This window comes from Drosophila ficusphila, unplaced genomic scaffold, assembly GCF_018152265.1.
Source record: "Drosophila ficusphila isolate 14025-0441.05 unplaced genomic scaffold, ASM1815226v1 contig_198, whole genome shotgun sequence".
NCBI lineage: Eukaryota > Metazoa > Arthropoda > Insecta > Diptera > Drosophilidae > Drosophila > Drosophila ficusphila.
Genome location: NW_025064092.1, coordinates 5,602,694 through 5,622,213, shown reverse-complemented (window position 1 = coordinate 5,622,213; position 19,520 = coordinate 5,602,694). Strand labels below are relative to the sequence as shown.

Genomic DNA, 19,520 nt, shown 5'->3' with positions numbered 1-19,520 from the left:
TTCAAGAGGATAGCTGAAAAACAATACAGAATACAGAATACAGAATAGATATAGATAAAAGTCAGAGGAGTGGTAAAGGATAGATCAATTTGGCAAGTATAGTTTATAAAAAATTCAGTTTATTCTTTTGTATAATAATAAGGCGAAAGTCTGAAAATGGGAAATATATACACAACAATTTCGTAGAATTCGGTTGGGCACAGATATAAAGATAGGAAAGAAATAGTGAAAGAAAGTCAGTTCAAAGAGGAAAGATAGCACAGAGAGGAAGAAAACAGTAAAGATATAGAAGGATATAGACAGAGAGTAAACAGGATATTGAAGTTTAACGGCTACACATACGTTCTATAGGAAATGGGCTAGAACTACTAACTTTAAGTGACTAAGACGCGAATCCGTGTTTTGTGTTGTGTTGTTTTGTTTTGTGTTATTTTGTCATGTGTAGTTTTTCTCAGTGTGATTGTGTGTGTGCGTGTGTGTGTTTGCATGATTGTGCGCGTGTGGATGTGATGGGGAGAGCTAAACCGGAAGTGGCTTAGTCCTTCTTGTCGTCGGCATCCTTGTACCAATCCTCGCAGCCGGGAACATTTTCGGGGGCATCGCACATCTCGGTGGCATCGTTGTAGACTTCGCCCAACTGGCATCCCAAGTCCCGGGGATCCTCGCCGTTGAGGCACACGTAGAACTTCTGGCAATCGGTGGGATGGGGGTACTTCGGGTGGGTCACCACCTGGCCGCGATCGTCTGTCTTTGGCTGATCCTTGGGGCAAACGAAGCCGGTCTCGGAGGTTCCTAATCGAAAATAACAAAAAAAAACATATTATAAATCAACTGCCAACTAAATTATTTTCGAACGGAATTTCAAGAGAAATGGAAAACCAACTAGAACGGTGTCCAAAAGTATGCTATACTTTTCAATACGTGTTTAAAATCCACTGTAGCATACTTTTTGGCACTCTTTTTGGGGTTTTTAAATCTCTGGAGTTTTGATTTGGAACTTACTCTGCTCAGGGTTGCATCCCTCACGCTTGGCAGTATCGGGCCACACACAAGTGCCCGAGTACTCATCGAAGTGGAGGCCCACGGTGCACTTGGTCTCCAGGGCATCGCCTTCGATGCAGTTGTAGAAGATGTTGCACACGGCGGGATCGGGATGCGCGAAGAATCCGTTCTTGCGGGGACAGTACTTGCTCGACTTGGGCTCCTCTGCAAGGGGAAATACAATTTGTTAGTTATTTACAATCCATACTGGATGGAAAATGTATTAAAGATCAAGATAAACAGAAATCTTTACAGATTTAAGCAAAGGGAAACCTCTAGAAGTTTCAAATCACTCGCAATCGTATTATAAATAACTATGATTTTTGATAGGATATTACTTATTTGTGAAAATAAATTCAAATAAAATTTAAAACTACTTTAAAGCTTGTACTTACTATACAGATACAGAAAAAACAGAATGTAAAAATGAGAGCTCTGCTTAGTATGCATACTAAATGCGATCTGATATTCATGTTGCCAAGTTGACTTAGCCTTGACATAGTTTTAAAGCTCGCCAGACGTTGCATAAACTGGTTTGGTCCCGAAGGGTCAGGAATAATGTTGGCTAATAATGATTACGTGAATACAGATAAAAAAAAAAAGCAGATGCATATTCATGCGATTTTTGCAGGTCATGTTTTGGGGTTTCCTTGTATAAATTAATATCCACTCTTTTCGATATCTTTTTTGCAATGAGTTTTGTTTGTATTTAATTTCTTATTTTTTAGTGGGTTTACTTACGGAGCTCCGTGCGGTCCTCGCAGTCGACGTTGAAGGGCTGGTCGCACTTGTTCAGCTTGCGGTTGAGGGGATCGAAGACGAGTCCATCGGGACAGAGCTTCGCCTTGGCGATGCCCTCGTCGCAGACGTAGAACTTGTCGCACTGCACCTCATCGGCGAACTGGCCATTTGGCTTGGGGCACTCGAAGTTGGCGGCAGAAACGGCTGGAAAACAAAAGAGGTGCAAAGAAAATGGTAACAGAAGCGCGTGATTCGACTCGTTTTCCCACTTTCACTTTCCTGCTGCCCCTCAATTCAAGTCAATTCAAGTCGATGCAAGTCAAGTCAAGTTAAGTCAAGTCAGACACGAAAGTGTAACGAGATCGAGCACTCGATTTATCGATCGATGGCAATTCCGCATTTGCGGTTTCCTGTATTGAAAATGGCTTTTGCTCTTTCAAGGAACAGGTTACTGGAGTAGGGAACCAAATCGGGGAGTAATGGCTAAATCGAATCAGAATATGTGAGAGTTGGATAATGGTTGAGCAGGTACTTAATGGCAAAGTGGTAAAGGAAGTGATAATATAGATTTATTACAAGTGAGTAGGTAACAAAGGTACAAAATTTCAAGGAAAAAATAGATCTAAAAGTCTAAAACGAATAATGAAATATGTTAGATTAAGAAGCCGGAAAAGAAAATGCTTTTCAGTAAGAAGTTTTAAAAACCCTTTCAGGTGATTTAAAATCTCTACAAATTTAAATACGGTTGTATTTCCAATTATTATTCCATTAATGATATCTTTTACGTGATCCTACAGTTTGAAGTTTTATGCTTTCTATGATGTTTTAGGGATTTCCCTGCTCAGTTGTGACATGACAACGATGTCCAGTTGGAGTTCAATGCACTCCACTGGCAATCGGTTGGCCAGAAAGATGAGCGCTGCGTTTTATGGCCCAGAAGAGCAGCTCTTTTCACAGTCACGACTTGGCAACAAGCTGCAGGAGTTGCATAACCAGCTATCCAGTTTTTCCAGACGGAAAAACCAGCCGGTTCGCCATCTCGTTTTCAAAACGGATCCGACATCTCGCGACTTGATTTTTAAGAGCTGGAACGCAATCTTGCGAGACGACTGGCTAAATGTCATTAGCTAGTTGGCCAAAAAAAAAAAAAATAATAAAAACCAGAGATACAAAAATCCAAGAAAAAAAACAAAAACAGAGAAACAAACTCTTGATATGCAAAATACACAGATAATCTTGATTTTGGTGTCATTGTCAAAGTAATTAGCAACAAGTTGCGACTTCTACTTCGGTTGGCAGAAATCACTTAAAGTCACAGCAAGTCCAATGGATTTTCAAATCCACTTTTTGTGGATATAATTTTTTTGTTTTTCACACTCACTTGTTGCCACACAAAGCGTCACAGCAATGGCACATAGAAATAACTTCATTTTTGAGTTAATGCTGGATTGGAAAACCAAAAAAAAAATATAATAGGTGCTAGTGATGATCCTGGGAACTGGAAACTGGAAAACCTGGAGCAAGTTATCGCGACCCAAGCGTTGCGATGGTTAAACTAAACTAACAACGGATCGCCAAAGAGGCGCACTTTTCAAGACTTTTTTACCGGCTCCAATCGACGTCGGCGTCGACGCTGGCAGCGACGTTGGCGGCGGCGGAGCGATGCCAATGGGCGGGGCCGCCGCCGCCCCCGCCACTGCCACTTCCACCGAGCCAGGTCGAAACCGAACGGGCCGCAGCTCCGAAGGCGGCAAAGAAAGGCGAGCCGGAGATGTAATGGCGCAAAAAACAAGAAAGTAAACTCGATTGGAATCGTTAAAACCGAATAGATAATACCCTTGCTGGTAGTTAGGAGCTTAATATAAATAAAAATAAATATTAGCAACTGATTTTCATGAGATAACTAAATATGTGAGCACTTCTAAGTAAAGTTGAACTGAAATAATAAAGTGTCGTATAAATAGTAGGTAATGCATTGCTTGATCAAAAGCGCCATCTATTGCTCATTTTCTCAAGCTTAACGTACTTTTTAGGTTTTGTTGAATTTTGAAAGAAATAATTATGATTTATTTATTTAAAAACATCAGCATTTAAATTTACTATTAGCCCTGGAAAAATAACATATATTAAATGAGTTAAATTTTGTAGCTTAAAATGCGTTGTGTGCACATTTAAATAGAAAGGATTTTATTTATAAAAAAATATTATTATTTTAGAATTTAAAAGGATTTAGAGTACAATTCGGTTAGTATAATTCCAGAAAACAACCAACCACACCTTCTAGCACACCTGTTTTTTAGCTTTTCCGGGTCTTGATCGATCAAATGAGAGCTTCACTGCTTAAGTTATTCACGATCATTTTGCGAATGTATCCTGTTTGGATAGAGTATTACCAATTGGGTGCCCGTTCCCTGCGATCAGTGTGTCGATGTGGCCGAAAAAAGCGACACGAAATTGAACATAAACAAATTCATATGCGGCAACGGTCCCCGGGGCCGAAATGTGAGCTGAGTTGAGTTGGGTTGAATCGAGTTGATTTGGCTGCTCGGCGAGTTGATGGAGTTGATGGGCCGCATGCAAATGGCTTACACCGATAAAAGGCCAGCGCACAAAAGACCAAAACAAATTAAGCCAGAAATGAGATAATTTCGGGGACCGGCGAGAGGTGCAGCCCGCCATTCGTTGAGAGGTTCAATTAAAAAAGTCAACAAATTGCAGATAACATGTTCAAGGACTTCAAGGATTCGCCATGGTCGTAGAAATATGATATAGTATAGTACAAATTGTATTTATTTCAGCCAACTTTACAAAACAATCACTACATTACAATTACAATTGGATAAAAAACACATAAAAACACATAAATCATTGCACATTGCTTACTGAATTTACAAACCAAAAATAAGCAAATTATAATAATTTTTACATTTCCTTTTTAGTTTTCGTAACTCGCAAAACTATTTCACTTATCAGTTCAAGACTAACAATTGAATGCTAAATTATAATTTATAATTATAGTGTTTTTATTTGCAACTCAAGTAACTGTAAGTATTATATGCATTTAAAACAGCTTAAATCCCACAGGTATTAAATGTGCTCTTGGCTGGGGATAAGTATCTGAGAAACGGCCAGGTAATTGTTCGTTTGATCTTTGGGTTTATTCGTTTTAATTACCTTCTTTGCAATTATGGAACCCCACCCAACCAGCGATTCCACGATGACTACGCCCATGGGCGTCCCACTCGGGAAGGAAAACTGTGTCACATCCCGCGGCTGGGGAATCGAAAAGATGGAAGCACTGGTGGCACCGGTAATATATGTACATAATATATGCATAAATATGCTAAACACACCACGCAATGACCCAAAAGCCGCTGTCCTTGGGAGATGATGCTATACGATCCGACTCGATACGATATTATACGATCCGTTCCGATCGGAGATGATCGGCCAAAACCAGACTGAAAAACCAGGCTGACAAAAAAAAAAAAACTAGTTTAGGTCCGCGGCGTGGCGGCTAATTAAAAATACACTTTTACTCTCGCCCGGATCGTCTAGAGTCTAGAGTCTAGAGTTTGGTTCTTGGAAGCTCACTTTAAATGGCTGAATCTGAAATTCAATTGGCAAATTAATTTGTAAACTAACCACGATTTAATCTCACCTGTGCGCATGCGTGTGTGCGACTGGTTTGGTTTGCAATTAGCAAGAAAAATACAACAAAAATAAGCAGAGGGAAAAATAAGAAGAAAAAAATTAAAACATTATAAATGCCGCTCATCGGTTTGGCAACTCCCATATGCAAGATCTTGGAATCGGCGCCGATTTGTCAGCCTGGAGCAAAAAGCAGTTAAAGATTTGGCAATTCAAGGTTTTTACTGCAACATGGGATCGGATCGGATCGTATCGGATCGATTCCAGTCCGGTTTTATCAATGCGGTTACGAAATGAGACACAAAACCCAACTCCATCTGCATGGAATTACAGTTTTTTCTTTTTTCTTTTTTGTTTTTATTAAATTTTTAATTTACCTTTTGGTCATCAAATGGTGGCATTTAAATGCAGATGCGCCAAAATCGAGGCAAAAATAAACTTCAAAGGAATCGTTTGCCCTTTGCGACAGGTTCTTTGGCATTTTGAGGTCGGATCGGAAAAGCAATTTACCGGTAATTGCGAACAAATACAACGGAAAATGGCTCACGTACTGCGATTTACAGTTAAGTCACCTGCACACCTTCGGTCGCATGATGCAGCATAAAGTAAAAGAATAAATTATAGAAAAACGAATCACTCGATGGCGCTTTCTATTTTCAAGGCAGGTTCTTTGGATTTCACTTGCCACAAAACGCGGATTGAATGTAATTAGCAGAGTTGGGGGTATAGCTAGATATAAAAAAGTTCGTAATTAACAAAACAACATACAAATCCCAACAAGATTTTGTTACTTATTTATTCAATATGTTTTTTCTTATCACATTAAATGCCGTTCAAACATTATACTAACTCAGCTTAAATGTTATGCACTTCTCTAGTAAATAAACAATAAGTGTTAATTAATACTTTCCCGCCACCTCATTTCTGCAAGTGGTGATTATTTCAAAATATGAATGACCGATAAACCAAAATTTAAGAATTAATCGGAACACAAATGGGTTCTAATTAGATTTATCGTTTTAGCTCATTGGGTGAAAGCAATAAGTATACAAGTCAAGGTAAAGCAAACCTAATAATGTTTAAGCAAGGCAAGATCTAAGTAAGTTAGCTAATTTCAATATAATTATAAATTTAATATAATAAATTATCAAATAAAGTAAAATGTAACTGTTATTAACTTTGTACTGTTGAGCGCAGCAGTGCTGCCAGATCGATAAGTGTATGTTAAGTAAGCTGTCACGACAGCTGTTGCCTGTAATCGCCATAAGGCAGAAAAAAGCTTAGTTTCTGATAAACACACATTGTTTTAAACAACTAGTAAAATTCATGGTCTAAGATACTTATTTGTTTGTTACTTTATGTGCTTTATAACGAAGCCCTCGCCCCTTTTGTGGCTTCCGTGACAATAACTGTGACATGTAACGGGTACTTGACGATGTACCATCTCTAGCTGCCATAGTTAGTCAAAACATTAAAGTCGCATTTTTACCTGGTTGAAAAATGTTGATTTAAGTACTTAAAACACAGCGGAGCAACGTGTTAAGAACGGAAAGAGGTGTGTACTAGAGTAGTTGAAGTTCCACACTGGGAATTGGTTAAACACAGGGAAAAAAAGTGCAGAAAAAAAAGACGTCACACAGCCCACTTTCAATCACTAGATTATTGATTTTTTTTTTTGCAAAGAAAGTAAGGTGGATTGTGGATTACTAAGCGATTTACTCGGTTACTGGGAAATGTGCACTTAACGACACGAAACCATATGTGGGTGCTGGAAAACAGAACACTATAGAACGCACCCACTTCTTGTGCTTTTTGCTGGCCAATTGGTGACATCATCATAAGCAGGGGAGATCTACCAATATTGGTAACCATTAATCATACAATTCCCCCTCCGCAGAGAACCGAAACCAGCGAGAGATCATCCCCAGACCAGACCCACCTGCAGTTCCACAACCACTCGCTCGAAACGCCTGAACCCCAGAAGGTAATCCCCCCGAGAAATGGATCGCAAGGCTGAGCTGGAACGCAAGAAGGCCAAGTTGGCCGCTCTGCGCGAGGAGAAGGATCGCCGTCGACGCGAGAAGGAGATCAAGGATATGGAGGAGGCAGCCGGTCGCATTGGTGGCGGTGCAGGCATCGATAAGGATCAACGCAAGTGGGTTATTAAGTGCATCTGCTCTTTAAAATGTGACTCATCACACGAAATTTAATGCCCATTACAGGGATCTCGATGAAATGCTGTCATCCCTGGGCGTGGCTCCCGTTTCCGAGGTCCTGTCGTCACTCTCTTCGGTGAATTCGATGACCTCCGACAACTCCAATACACAGACTCCCGATGCCAGCCTCCAAGCCACCGTAAATGGCCAAAGGTGAGTCAATAAGCCATCAAAAGGATTGCATATAATAGAGGTTAACTGAAGTTGTAGAATATGTTTAATAACTGCAAGAAGTAGAGTTTTAAATTGTTGAACTGGCACTAATTTTAAACTGTTCAATGCACCTTTAGCGGCGGAAAGAAACAGCCCTTGAACCTGAGCGTCTACAATGTGCAGTCGACGAGCATTCCGCCAAAGGAGACGCTGGTCTACACGAAACAAACCCAGACGACGAGCACTGGCGGCGGCAACGGCGATGGTGCGTATTGAACACCCGGAATGCGATCCCCGAAACAAAAAAAGGGGACCGGGATCTTGGGCTCTACTGTATAACCACTATCCATAGTTTGACTCCATCTTTTCGCTACTGTTGCCGTTCTTGTTCTTGGTCTCTCGTTGTTAACTGTGTTTGGCTTCCCTGCGTCCTCCCTTCCGTCCAATTTCCGTGCCCGTCCGCCGAAGGAACTCCATATCCGTAGCTCCATCAGTCCCATCTCTTTCTGTCTGGCGCAAGTTCATAACGCTGCATGCTGAGCCCACATATATTTCCGCCCCTCCCCGAACAATAAAACACCCTTTCCCTCCCAGCAGAGAAAACAAAGATACAAAATACAGAAAACAGAAAACCATAATCCATAGTGAAATAAAATAACAAATACAGTTCTTTCTTGCCACTCCTCGCCTCTGTCAGGATATATGGAGGACTGGTGGCGTCCACGTAAAGGTACTAATCTTAATTTTAAGCAAATCCCACACTCGATCATATCAGCACACGAACGATTAACGATACGGGAAACTGTGTACTCTTATCTCTCGTTTTGTGAAACGCTCGTACGATTTTTGTCAAAATTCCCTGTTAAATTGTGCAGGCAGAAGGATATCTGAATTTGGTGGATCAACTAATCGATTCGATTGCTTTAATTACGACAGCTTCCTTTTGCTTTGCTTCATCTCGATTTGGTTACAAATTCCCAAGAACGTAATTTTGTACCAGTAGATCGAACATATTTTAAGAGCTTTCTCTTGATTTGCCCTTTCGCATTATTTGTTTGTCCTCTGGTGCTGCTTATTCAACCCCTTTTTAAAAGTCCTTACCCTTTTTTACCAAAAAATAAGTTAATATTTAATTTTTCTGCTTCAAATCGCTTTTATATTATTGCAATTTACAAGCACAACAACTACAAAATTCAACTTGCAATGTGATGAGGACTTTATCTCTTAATATTTGTTTTTGTATTCAACAAATTTCTTCATCATTTGCATAGAAACAATGTGTGATCTCCTCTTTCGAACCCCCTTTTATTAATTACCCATTTTTGTTACTGTTTTGATCGATATATGTCCCGATTTCTGTAAAAGGTTGATGGTAGCACTACGTCCCCGAAATCATGACCACTATTACACTTTCCGATTTTGTTTCGATTCATTTACGCTGCAGTCTCGAATCATTTCTCGCATATCCTCCTCCGTCCAGCATTCCATATATTCCATATACCATTACCATATACCATATACCATATCCATAGATCGTTAGTGTTTACACCTTTTGAGCGCATTTAATAATTTGTCTATTTACTTTCTCTCTCTTCCCCCCTTATCTGTTTTTGGCACGCACGCAAAAAAAACTGCAGCTCATGCTACGGATTATTATGGTGAGTAGTCCTTGTCGTATGCGTAATCTTGTACCTAGAACTTTTCAGCCCTCGTAGCGGTCTGTGTACCACCCGTAAAAAGTAAAGAGAGTATCGTATGCCTACTTTATAACCTGTAACCTGTAACCGTATATATCTACCTTGAATCTGATACCTATTTCTCTATTTACTCGCATTATGTATTTGTGTAGTTTGCTCTCTATCTTTTCCTGCTCATCCCCGCAAAAAAAAAAAAAAAAAACCACCTATGCTATTGCTAAGAATTTTTCTGACTTGCTTAGATTATGCCTGATATCGTAATTCTATCTTAGATACGTTTATGTTTATGTCCTAGCTTCTCGTAGTTGCTTCTTCGATCTTCGTTTCCGATTCGTTTGTTTCCCCGACCGGGATTATATATATATATATCTATATATACATTTTATATGATTTATACCTGATTTGTTTCAATTAGCTCGATAGCAACATCGCAAGAGATTCAGTTTGTATCAGATTAAATAGAATTTGTGTGTAAAGCGATTGTATCGAAATGAAAATCAACAGAAAATTTGTAATCTCCACCCAATTTATAAGTTTTTAATTCGTTTAAGTAGTTTTCGTACTCACTTTAAGTTTTACACAATTTTTTCTATCAGTTTTTTTCTTTTTAATTTATGTATATCATAAGTATTTACGGGTTTCCATAAAACAGCTGTAAGAATTTTTTTTCAGTTCCTTTGATATATATATTTTTTTCGTTTTTAGCATAACCAATCTATTACATATATATTTCTACTCGATTTCTTTATCCAGCAGTTATTTTAAGTCTATGATAACCAGTAAGCAACAAATATTTAACCCAAAAACACACACACACACACACTTAAACAACGAAACTCCATTATGAAAGCACGAAATCGAGTTTTTTTTAATCTATATATCGTTTGTATGATTAACTATCAGATATCTTAGTTGAACATTCCTAAGCTGTATTATAAACTCTTTCTCCTCCCCTCGCCACTTTTTGTGTTCCATCATAAAAGCCAGGCTTGTGTGCTAATAGTAATTATACATTTACCCAATATAATCATATTTATACATATTCGTGTGATAATTTCGACAAGCAACAAAAGTTAAGCACACTAAAAACTCAACATATCTCACTTTTTACCGTATGCATTTTGTTTAAAACATTAACGATCGATTGATGTATCGATTTTAATGGGCGGTATGCTAAAGCCAAACTCATAATTTTTTTTTCGTTTTGATTTGAAAAGTCACAAAAAAAAAAAAAAAAAAAAAAAACTACCAGCAATGTTTGTAAAATATATTTATTTCTTTATATTTCTTCAAGATGAATACAATCTTAATCCGGGTTTAGAGTGGGAGGATGAATTCACAGGTAGGTACAGGCCAGCCGCCCGAACCAAAATATTGAACAGTGACGGAATCGACATGAAGCAAAATAGGAACGATCCAATTCTCACTTTGCACGCGAAACGAAATCAGAGTTAATTAAAGAAAAGGAAAGCACAGGAAGCGCGTTGAAAATCGATCAGTGTTGAATAGTGAATTGATCCGCAACTCACACACGCGCTCACAACACTAAAAGTAACGGACCCGTGCCTCTGCCTCACTTTCTCTATCTCTCTTTGTCTCGCTCCTTCATCTCTGCTTGTGTACATTGTGTACAGCCTACATTTGCATGACTGCTAATGCTAATTATCCTGCCCTCCTGCCCCGCCCCTTTCCCCCCTTTGTGTGTCGTGTTTGCTAATCCCTAACAGTCATCCTAAACCCTCGAGTTAAGTCATAATAACTCTGTCCTAATCACTAACCTCTGTCATACAACTAAAGAAAAAAGAACAGCAGCAGCGACAGGATGCTAGGCTTATGCTCCATTTCACTCACTCGCGATGATGTTCGGCCTCGGCTCGCTCTCTGTCCCCCTTTCTCTCTTTCTTAGCTATCGATCCCGATTCCGATACCCTCTTCAATTACAGCACTGTAACAGAAAACGAAAACGTTCAATCGGCTGATAACTTTACCAAGTTTAATATATGTGTAATATACTTCTAGCATAAAACTAAATAATTTTAAGTGAAAGCAATTATAAAATGGGTGGAGAAAAATGCAAATTTAAAAAAGATAAGATGTACAATAGAGATAACATTGATAAGAGTTAATCGAAACAGAAACAGATCTTAAAACGAAAGCAGGGAAATTGTAAATTTTTAATTTTCAGTAATTGGCTTTGTATATTAACTAGGTAAAAAAATGAAAAATCACAACAAGCGCACACATTCGCAAACTCACCTGTCCATGACCTAACCACTGTATATATCGATAACAAACTACAGTCTGATATATGCACCTGTGTGAGTGCCTTTAACAGTGTTTAACAGTTTATTAACAGCCATGCACCTGCCGCCACATCTCCCCCCTCTCTCTCTCTCTCTCTTTCTCCCCGTTATACGCACGCACAAACACGCCCACACTCCAAAGAAGAAGAACCATGTGAGGAGACTCCAATGTGCTGCAACTCTCCCACTCTCTTTCTAATGCTTTCCCTGTCACTTTCTAAGCTTCATCCACCACCCACTCCACCCAGAATCATTACCGTAATCCCAACCCATCCAAAACTCCCGCCTCCAGGAACCCTAAACCATAAGAACAAAGCCAAAAGTCTCAGAAAATTGCAGTTTCTTGCCAAAGCAAAACGAAGACGAAGAAGAACGCCAAATGAAATCCAAAAAAAAAAAAAAAAAATCAGATCAAAATCGAATCAATTAAGAGCCGAAAGTAGAATTGTTCCTGTTCTGTCGATTGTCATGTTCCTCTAGCTGTGTTAGTTTTATACCTTAAACAGTGCTTGCATTTGATGCCCAAGGAGACGACGAAGAGAGCTCACTGCAGAATCTGGACAACGGGTTCACCTCGAAGCTGCCGCCAGGATATCTCACCCACGGCCTGCCCACCGTCAAGGATGTCGCCCCGGCCATCACGCCCCTCGAGATCAAGAAAGAGACCGAAGTGAAGAAAGAGGGTAAGTACTAATTCAATATGATATTGTCTATAAGAAGGGTGTGGGTTTAAATGTTTTCGCAATTCAATATTCAAAACAATAAATATTAAGAAAATTTTTTATATTTTTGATATCGGTAACATAAGTTATTATGTTAAGAATCTAATCTTTAGATTTTATTCTTCACTTTATAAGATAGCAATTAAGATCTTTTAATCATCTTTCGTTTAAACCAATTTTCCAGTCAACGAACTGTCGGAGGAGCAGAAGCAGATGATCATCCTGTCGGAGGACTTCCAGCGGTTCGTGGTGCGCGCCGGCCGCGTCATCGAGCGTGCGCTCTCCGAGAACGTGGACATCTACACGGACTACATTGGTGGCGGCGACAGCGAGGAGGCGAACGACGAGCGATCCCACGCCCGACTCTCGCTCAATCGGGTGTTCTACGACGAGCGCTGGTCGAAGAACCGCTGCATCACCAGCATGGACTGGTCCACCTACTTCCCGGAACTCGTGGTGGCCTCCTATCACAACAATGAGGACAGTCCAAACGAACCGGATGGCGTGGTGATGGTGTGGAACACCAAGTTCAAGAAGACCACGCCCGAGGACGTCTTCCACTGTCAGAGCGCCGTGATGTCCACGTGCTTTGCCAAATTCAATCCGAATCTGATCCTCGGCGGCACCTATTCGGGCCAAATTGTGCTGTGGGACAATCGCGTCCAGAAGCGCACGCCCATCCAGCGCACACCGCTCAGCGCTGCGGCGCACACGCATCCCGTCTACTGCCTCCAGATGGTGGGCACCCAGAATGCGCACAACGTTATCTCGATTTCGTCGGACGGAAAGCTGTGCTCGTGGTCGCTGGACATGCTGTCGCAGCCGCAGGACACGCTGGAGCTGCAGCAGCGCCAGTCGAAGGCCATTGCCATTACCTCGATGGCCTTCCCGGCCAACGAGATCAACAGCTTGGTGATGGGCAGCGAAGATGGCTACGTCTACTCAGCATCGCGTCACGGCCTTCGCTCCGGCGTAAATGAGGTCTACGAAAGGCATTTGGGACCCATCACCGGCATATCCACGCACTACAACCAACTGTCGCCGGACTTTGGCCACCTCTTCCTCACCTCGTCGATCGACTGGACCATCAAACTGTGGTCGCTCAAGGTACGAACATTGATTAGATATATTATAGATTTAATATATGTATGATTAACATTTTTATATGCCTTCCAGGACACAAAGCCACTTTACTCGTTTGAGGACAACTCTGACTACGTGATGGATGTCGCCTGGTCGCCGGTGCATCCGGCGCTCTTTGCCGCCGTCGATGGCAGCGGTCGGCTGGACCTGTGGAACCTCAACCAGGACACGGAGGTGCCAACGGCCTCGATCGTTGTGGCAGGAGCACCGGCTTTGAATCGCGTCTCCTGGACGCCATCGGGATTGCACGTTTGCATCGGCGATGAGGCGGGCAAGCTGTATGTTTACGACGTGGCCGAGAATCTGGCGCAGCCATCCCGGGACGAGTGGTCGCGGTTCAATTCGCATCTGAACGAGATCAAGATGAACCAGAGCGACGAGGTCTAGGACGTTAGTAGAGTTAGCCGGTAGTTGATAGTCGATAGTCGATACCAATCCTGCGATTCTTCAAAAAGGGATCCCAGACGGAGCGTCCTTGAATGAAATTTAATTTGTATTTTTGTATCTTTTGTGATCCCGCTGCTCCTTAGTTTGTGTATAGCCCAGAGACCAAAACTCATCCGCAGTCCAAATGCTCAGAATTTCGCTTGACCACATTCTCTCTCTCTCTCTCGTGAATTATCTCCAACTGCAACATTCTCTGTATTAGAAAGTTTCTTCAATGAAACTCGACAGAATATAGATATATATATATACAATATATTCGAAGGGCAGTGGAAGAAGAACTAGAAGTTGGTCTCCCCGCATGTTTAATTGGTACATATATTTATTGCTTTGTTACTAGATATTGGTTTCATTCCATTGCAATTTCCCCAGATCCATTTTCACTGTCAATTGATTGGTATTGTAAATGGATTTGCAAGGGGAAAGTCTTCTATTTTATTTTCAAATTTGTGAAACTAAAAAGAATGAAAGAAAAAAGGTTTACTCGACTGTCTGGCAGGCTGAGAGCAACACATAAATAAATTAAACGCTACATATTATATACATACACCGTATTAAGCATAAACCTGAGAAGAAGAAAGACAGAGACTAAAAAAAGAAAGTCGGACGGACAGGAGAAAGGGGCTCAGGAATGAGGATGCGAGAAACTGAAACTGAAGATGAAGCTAAATCCACTCAACTGAAAGAGCCCAAATGTAAATGTATTAAAGCGAAGCCTATTTAACGAGATTAAATAAACATAATATCTATATACAAATTCTACATGGAGTATTTAATTGGAACTTGGAACTAATAGATCCTTCTGATCTGATGTTTGAAAATTGCAAAGCTCTTTCTTTTCCAAGCAAATTATTATTTGAATCCATTTCAGGCAAACAAATTGCATTTTCACTACAATTAAAGTGTTTGTACGTCAAAGTATTTTGGTGTGGTAAACGCTATATCTCAGTGACAGCGATCGGATGAGCAGGTTTTAATTAATTAATTCAAAAAATGTGCCGAGTGGTTCAGTTGCTTTGGAATTCAAGTGCAGCCCCATTAGAAGCGGTATTAAAAGCTCCCTTGCGAAAGTCGCGCTCACAAAAGCTTTTACACAGAGAAAAATAGGTAAAACAGGTGAGTTCTTTAATCGTTACAGCCTGGTTGGTTGATCTGGATTGACAGTTATTCGGAATACCCAGTCATGATATTTATCGTTAAAGGACATAAAAAAATCTTTATAAAATATTAAAAAACTGCCAATTCTATTATATGATCTAATTTGATTGTAAACGCATTTTTGATATTTTAAAACACTATATATATCAGGTTTAAAATAATGGTAAAATTATTCCATAACAAGAGTATTTCTTTTTGTGTAGAACTTGTGCTCTTTAGAGAGCGGAATTTGAAGAGCACGAAAAACGGAGACCCCACTGCAATGCCTCCCATTTACAATTATTCACCAAGAAAAGGCGGAGACAACAAGACGTCGCAAGAATAGTAGACGAATAAAACCCAAAGAAATACGTTGATTGCTTCGTTTTCAATCGACGAGCCCAGAAGATTTTAGAATTGCAAAGAGTTCTTCAAGAAACGAAATGGATTACCAGGTGAGTGGATGATAACCAGGTGAATTAGCATGGAACTATTGCATATATTGCACTTATTGATTTGCCACCGCGATGCGTCATCCGGTACACAGAAAGAAATGTAAAGGAGATATGATTTGATGACCAACCTGATCAGTTTACAGCATGTTTTGTATCAGATACCAATGCTTTTAAAAATTAAGTCATTCAAAATATAAAAGAAACGTTTGTTTAATTAACATTGAACTGTTTTTTTTATCTGTGTACAGCCCATTCCCACGGTGAAGAGTGTCACACCCTTTGACGCCTCGCAGGATGCGCAGGTTCTGCGGGCGGCGATGAAGGGCTTCGGCACCGACGAGCAGGAGATCATCGACATCCTGGCCGGCAGGAGCAACCAGCAGAGGCAGGCCATCAAGGCCATATACGAATCGGAGTTCGAGCGGGATCTGGTTGAGGATCTGAAGGACGAGTTGGGTGGCAAGTTCGAGGATGTGATCGTGGGCCTGATGATGCCGCCGGTGGAATACCTCTGCAAGCAACTCCACTCCGCCATGGCGGGAATCGGCACCGAGGAGGCGACGCTCGTGGAGATCCTGTGCACGAAGAGCAACGAGGAGATGGCCGAGATCGTGGCCACCTACGAGGAGCGCTATCAGCGTCCCTTGGCCGAGCAAATGTGCAGCGAGACCTCGGGATTCTTTCGCCGTCTGCTCACTCTGATTGTGACTGGAGTTCGAGATGGATTGAATTCGCCAGTGAATGCCGAAGAGGCCAAGGAGCAGGCTGCCCAACTCTACTCCGCCGGCGAGGCCAAGCTGGGAACGGATGAGGAGGTCTTCAACCGGATCATGTCGCATGCCAGTTTCCCTCAACTGCGGCTTGTGTTCGATGAGTACAAGGAGCTATCCGGACAGACCATCGAACAGGCCATCAAGCACGAGATGTCCGACGAGCTGCACGAGGCCATGATGGCCATAGGTTGGTACTTCTAGAAATCACTTTTCAAATATTAAATGCAAATACAAAGAAATCATATATCTAGTAGATAAATAATCAGACTTATGATGAGCAACCATTGTTATCTATTCTTATTTTTATCTTGTGAGAAAGATATTGCTCTTCATTGTGTTTGTTTTTTGTTTACTCTTTTTAGTTTAAAATGAATTTCTAAGCTTTGCGAAATTAGCTAAACTTTTCATGAATCTTTAATGCAAATTTAAGCTACCTGTTAGTTTTGTAAATGAACTTAAAACCTACAACATGTATTTGATTAACTACAAGTGAATACTTACAATAAGTTGTTACCAATAATGATAATAAACACCTATTATATTCTCAATCTTTCAGTGGAGTGCGTCCAGTCGCCGGCGGCCTTCTTCGCCAATCGTCTGTACAAGGCGATGAATGGAGCGGGAACCGACGATGCCACCCTCATCCGGATCATCGTTAGTCGCTCGGAGATCGATCTGGAGACCATCAAGCAGGAGTTCGAGAGGATCTACAATCGCACACTGCACAGCGCCGTGGTGGTAAGTGAATCTAGCGAGGATCGCGAGTGCTTTGCACCTGGCTAACGCTTCCCTTTCCCATTTTTCTTACTCGTATTCGGTATTTGTTGCGGTGTTTGTGTTTTCCTAGGACGTAAGTATTGGCCACGTATTTTCGTCATTGGTGTAACGGTTGCAATCCCAATTTCAGTTACTCCTCGATCTCAAATGCTCCTTTTACACTACAGTTTTTTCATAAATATTTTCAAAAACTGACACATTGGTTTCTATAGCACTATTTTTTAAGAACTCAAAAACTTCACTATTGGCTTGTTAAGTTTTAAGTAATTATAGACATAAGTATGCAGTAGAGTAATTGTAGTGTAGATTGGGCACAAAATCATCCCAACTTCGAACTAATAACGTGTTTAATTTGTTTTGCAGGCGGAAACCTCTGGCGACTACAAAAGGGCTTTGATTGCCCTGCTTGGAACCGCTTAAATTGTGGGGACTTTGGCAGCTGGTCCGCCCATTATTCTAACCGTATTAATATAGCCTTACTCGTAGTGTGCCTTTTATGAAAATCACGTTTAATGTCTGCGCATGCGCACACTGGTTGGCAATAAATAAACGCACATAGCAGCATAGTTAAAAAGAACCTACGTAAAGAATAGCTTGTGCAGCTCCTTGGTCTTTACGGGCAGAAAGCTTTGCATTTCATCGGGGTTGGTCCAAAAGGCCACGGAGTTCTGGAGATCTGTGCAGGGCGCCTCACGGTGTATATACTCCTTCAGGATGTAGTCGTTCTCGATCTCGTGGTGGAAGCGAGTGTCGTGCATGCGGATGAGTACGTTGTCCACTCGCAGGAAATGTCGCAGAAGTACAAAGAAACCAGAGGGCATTACGCGCTGTCAAAGGGAAAAGAATATCTTTGGCAAAGCCTTTGCTACCAATTTATAGATCTGCACTTACAATACGCACGCTCATCACAGAAATGCCGTGGTCGTGCAGTTCATCCTCAAAAAGGGTCAGATCGTGGTAGAAGATGATGTTCTCACGCTGCATCAGTTTGAACTTGTTCAGAGTCTGTTCCGTGCTCTCCGATCGCACCTTGTCGTTCATGGTTCCTTGATAAGTGGACGTGAACGTCCAGTCGAAGGGCTTAAACTTCTCCTCCCGCGTTTGCTCGGATCTGGTAAACAAAAGGCAATAATGAGATGCAAATGATGTTTAAGGTGTATATAAATTATATCCGATATGTATTACCCACCGCGTTTCGCGCCATTCTTGGGCGCAGGCCACCTCCAGTGGCTGCTTGCCGTTGTCCACCAGGGCCAGAGCGTCCATGGGCCGGAACTCGAGGACGGCGCCGTTCTTGTGCTTCAGCAGCAGCCGGTTCTTGTGGAAGACCATGTCGGGCAGGTGGGGCAGCTCCAGGGACTGCTGGTAGTGGCAGAGGTCGCAGACTTCGGGGGCGTCCTTCGGGCAGCATTCGGCAGTGCCCAGTTTGCAGCTGCTCTTTAAGATGTGCGACTTCTCATAGCTGATGCGCCAGTCGTGGAACTGGATCTCCTCCCTGTCCACCGGCAACCGGGGCACAAAGCACTGCTGGCGAGGATTGGAGTGAGTGTTTGGTTGTTTCAACTGAAAGTTATCATCAAATACCTCGTTCGCCATCACTCGGATTTACCACAATGTGCTGGAACAACTTTTAGAAACTTAAATCGGGCTCAAAACTTATCATTTATTCCGCGAATTCCGCTGCAGATTGCACTTTGTTATTATGTTAGCGATGGTAAGCGGCCGATGGTGTTATCGATAAACGCTGAAGCTCAAGGACACAAGCTAATATTGCCTTTCAAATAAAAACTTTATATAAATTTTTCAGTATAAATTCAACTGCTTTCTTAAAAGTAAAAAAATTAAATGACTGTAATTTTGACAGTTTTTGCTAATGCTTTTCAGTTTCACAAATAAGATTACCACACGAAAGAAACAACTTGAAACAACCATACAGAAAATCACTTCCTACAAAAACTTTAACAAAACAATACAGACTTTGTCAAAGCCACAAAACTTTACCATTTAATTTAATATACATTGTACATAAAAAAAGAGCACATCTATGTAATATTATGTGAAAACAAACTATTGTATCTAAGCATCCATCCTCAAAAATAAACTAAACAACTTAAGGCCCTTGTTGCTATACATATGTATGTACATAGGTCAGATCTTTAAGTTCAGCGCGAATTTATAACATTCGTTTAACTGTAAATAATAATAACTTTCGCTCTTGCTGGCTGATAATTAAAACTGCTGGAAACCATAATTAAAACGTGAAAATA

The 19,520-nt window shown here is 41.1% G+C and overlaps 4 protein-coding genes across 21 annotated transcripts; 2 read left to right on the top strand and 2 right to left on the bottom strand.

Moving 5' to 3' along the window:
* Positions 1 to 97: 97 nt before the first annotated feature.
* Positions 98 to 3,344, bottom strand: LOC108088688 (protein obstructor-E). Its single transcript, XM_017186628.2, has 4 exons — positions 3,164 to 3,344; positions 1,783 to 1,986; positions 1,003 to 1,206; positions 98 to 792 (listed from the first exon to the last, which is right to left on the bottom strand). Exons 1-4 carry the CDS (start codon positions 3,210 to 3,212, stop codon positions 536 to 538), a joined length of 714 nt encoding a protein of 237 aa, XP_017042117.1. The 5' UTR covers positions 3,213 to 3,344; the 3' UTR covers positions 98 to 535.
* Positions 3,345 to 6,846: 3,502 nt separating this feature from the next.
* Positions 6,847 to 14,868, top strand: LOC108088619 (cytoplasmic dynein 1 intermediate chain). Of its 16 annotated transcripts, none has more exons than XM_017186513.2 (10): positions 6,847 to 6,988; positions 7,331 to 7,588; positions 7,656 to 7,802; positions 7,940 to 8,067; positions 8,470 to 8,532; positions 9,440 to 9,460; positions 10,794 to 10,841; positions 12,330 to 12,485; positions 12,709 to 13,631; positions 13,701 to 14,868. In XM_017186513.2, exons 2-10 carry the CDS (start codon positions 7,434 to 7,436, stop codon positions 14,052 to 14,054), a joined length of 1,995 nt encoding a protein of 664 aa, XP_017042002.1. In that variant the 5' UTR covers positions 6,847 to 6,988; positions 7,331 to 7,433; the 3' UTR covers positions 14,055 to 14,868. The 16 variants fall into 16 exon arrangements, with proteins under 16 accessions (XP_017042002.1, XP_017042001.1, XP_017042004.1 ...); XM_017186512.2 differs by having other exon boundaries at positions 12,309 to 12,485; XM_017186515.2 differs by having other exon boundaries at positions 6,848 to 6,988; positions 8,500 to 8,532; positions 12,309 to 12,485.
* Positions 14,869 to 15,541: 673 nt separating this feature from the next.
* Positions 15,542 to 17,834, top strand: LOC108088623 (annexin B10). Of its 2 annotated transcripts, XM_017186531.1 has the most exons (5): positions 15,542 to 15,703; positions 15,952 to 16,663; positions 17,033 to 17,214; positions 17,324 to 17,326; positions 17,617 to 17,834. In XM_017186531.1, exons 1-5 carry the CDS (start codon positions 15,692 to 15,694, stop codon positions 17,671 to 17,673), a joined length of 966 nt encoding a protein of 321 aa, XP_017042020.1. In that variant the 5' UTR covers positions 15,542 to 15,691; the 3' UTR covers positions 17,674 to 17,834. The 2 variants fall into 2 exon arrangements, with proteins under 2 accessions (XP_017042020.1, XP_017042021.1); XM_017186532.2 differs by lacking the exon at positions 17,324 to 17,326 and having other exon boundaries at positions 15,543 to 15,703.
* On the bottom strand, positions 17,742 to 19,089 carry LOC108088626 (TIP41-like protein). 2 transcript variants are annotated; one of them, XM_017186534.2, is made up of 4 exons: positions 18,838 to 19,089; positions 18,443 to 18,780; positions 18,145 to 18,364; positions 17,742 to 18,080 (listed from the first exon to the last, which is right to left on the bottom strand). In XM_017186534.2, exons 1-4 carry the CDS (start codon positions 18,847 to 18,849, stop codon positions 17,832 to 17,834), a joined length of 819 nt encoding a protein of 272 aa, XP_017042023.1. In that variant the 5' UTR covers positions 18,850 to 19,089; the 3' UTR covers positions 17,742 to 17,831. The 2 variants fall into 2 exon arrangements, with proteins under 2 accessions (XP_017042023.1, XP_017042024.1); XM_017186535.2 differs by having other exon boundaries at positions 18,443 to 18,777; positions 18,838 to 19,088.
* Positions 19,090 to 19,520: the final 431 nt, after the last annotated feature.

Coding starts and splice junctions, on each gene's coding strand:
- LOC108088626 (XM_017186534.2), bottom strand. Junction 18,365..18,442: donor CAAGAATGGCGCGAAACGCG/GTGGGTAATACA, acceptor TTTGTTTACCAG/ATCCGAGCAAACGCGGGAGG. Junction 18,081..18,144: donor CTGTGATGAGCGTGCGTATT/GTAAGTGCAGAT, acceptor TCCCTTTGACAG/CGCGTAATGCCCTCTGGTTT.
- LOC108088688 (XM_017186628.2), bottom strand. CDS start 3,212: ATGAAGTTATTTCTATGTGCCATTGCTGTGACGCTTTGTGTGGCAACA. Junction 1,987..3,163: donor GACGCTTTGTGTGGCAACAA/GTGAGTGTGAAA, acceptor TTTGTTTTCCAG/CCGTTTCTGCCGCCAACTTC. Junction 1,207..1,782: donor CGAGGACCGCACGGAGCTCC/GTAAGTAAACCC, acceptor TTCCCCTTGCAG/AGGAGCCCAAGTCGAGCAAG.
- LOC108088619 (XM_017186512.2), top strand. CDS start 7,434: ATGGATCGCAAGGCTGAGCTGGAACGCAAGAAGGCCAAGTTGGCCGCT. Junction 9,461..10,793: donor TCATGCTACGGATTATTATG/GTGAGTAGTCCT, acceptor TATTTCTTCAAG/ATGAATACAATCTTAATCCG. Junction 12,486..12,708: donor GACCGAAGTGAAGAAAGAGG/GTAAGTACTAAT, acceptor CCAATTTTCCAG/TCAACGAACTGTCGGAGGAG.
- LOC108088623 (XM_017186531.1), top strand. Junction 16,664..17,032: donor CGAGGCCATGATGGCCATAG/GTTGGTACTTCT, acceptor TCAATCTTTCAG/TGGAGTGCGTCCAGTCGCCG.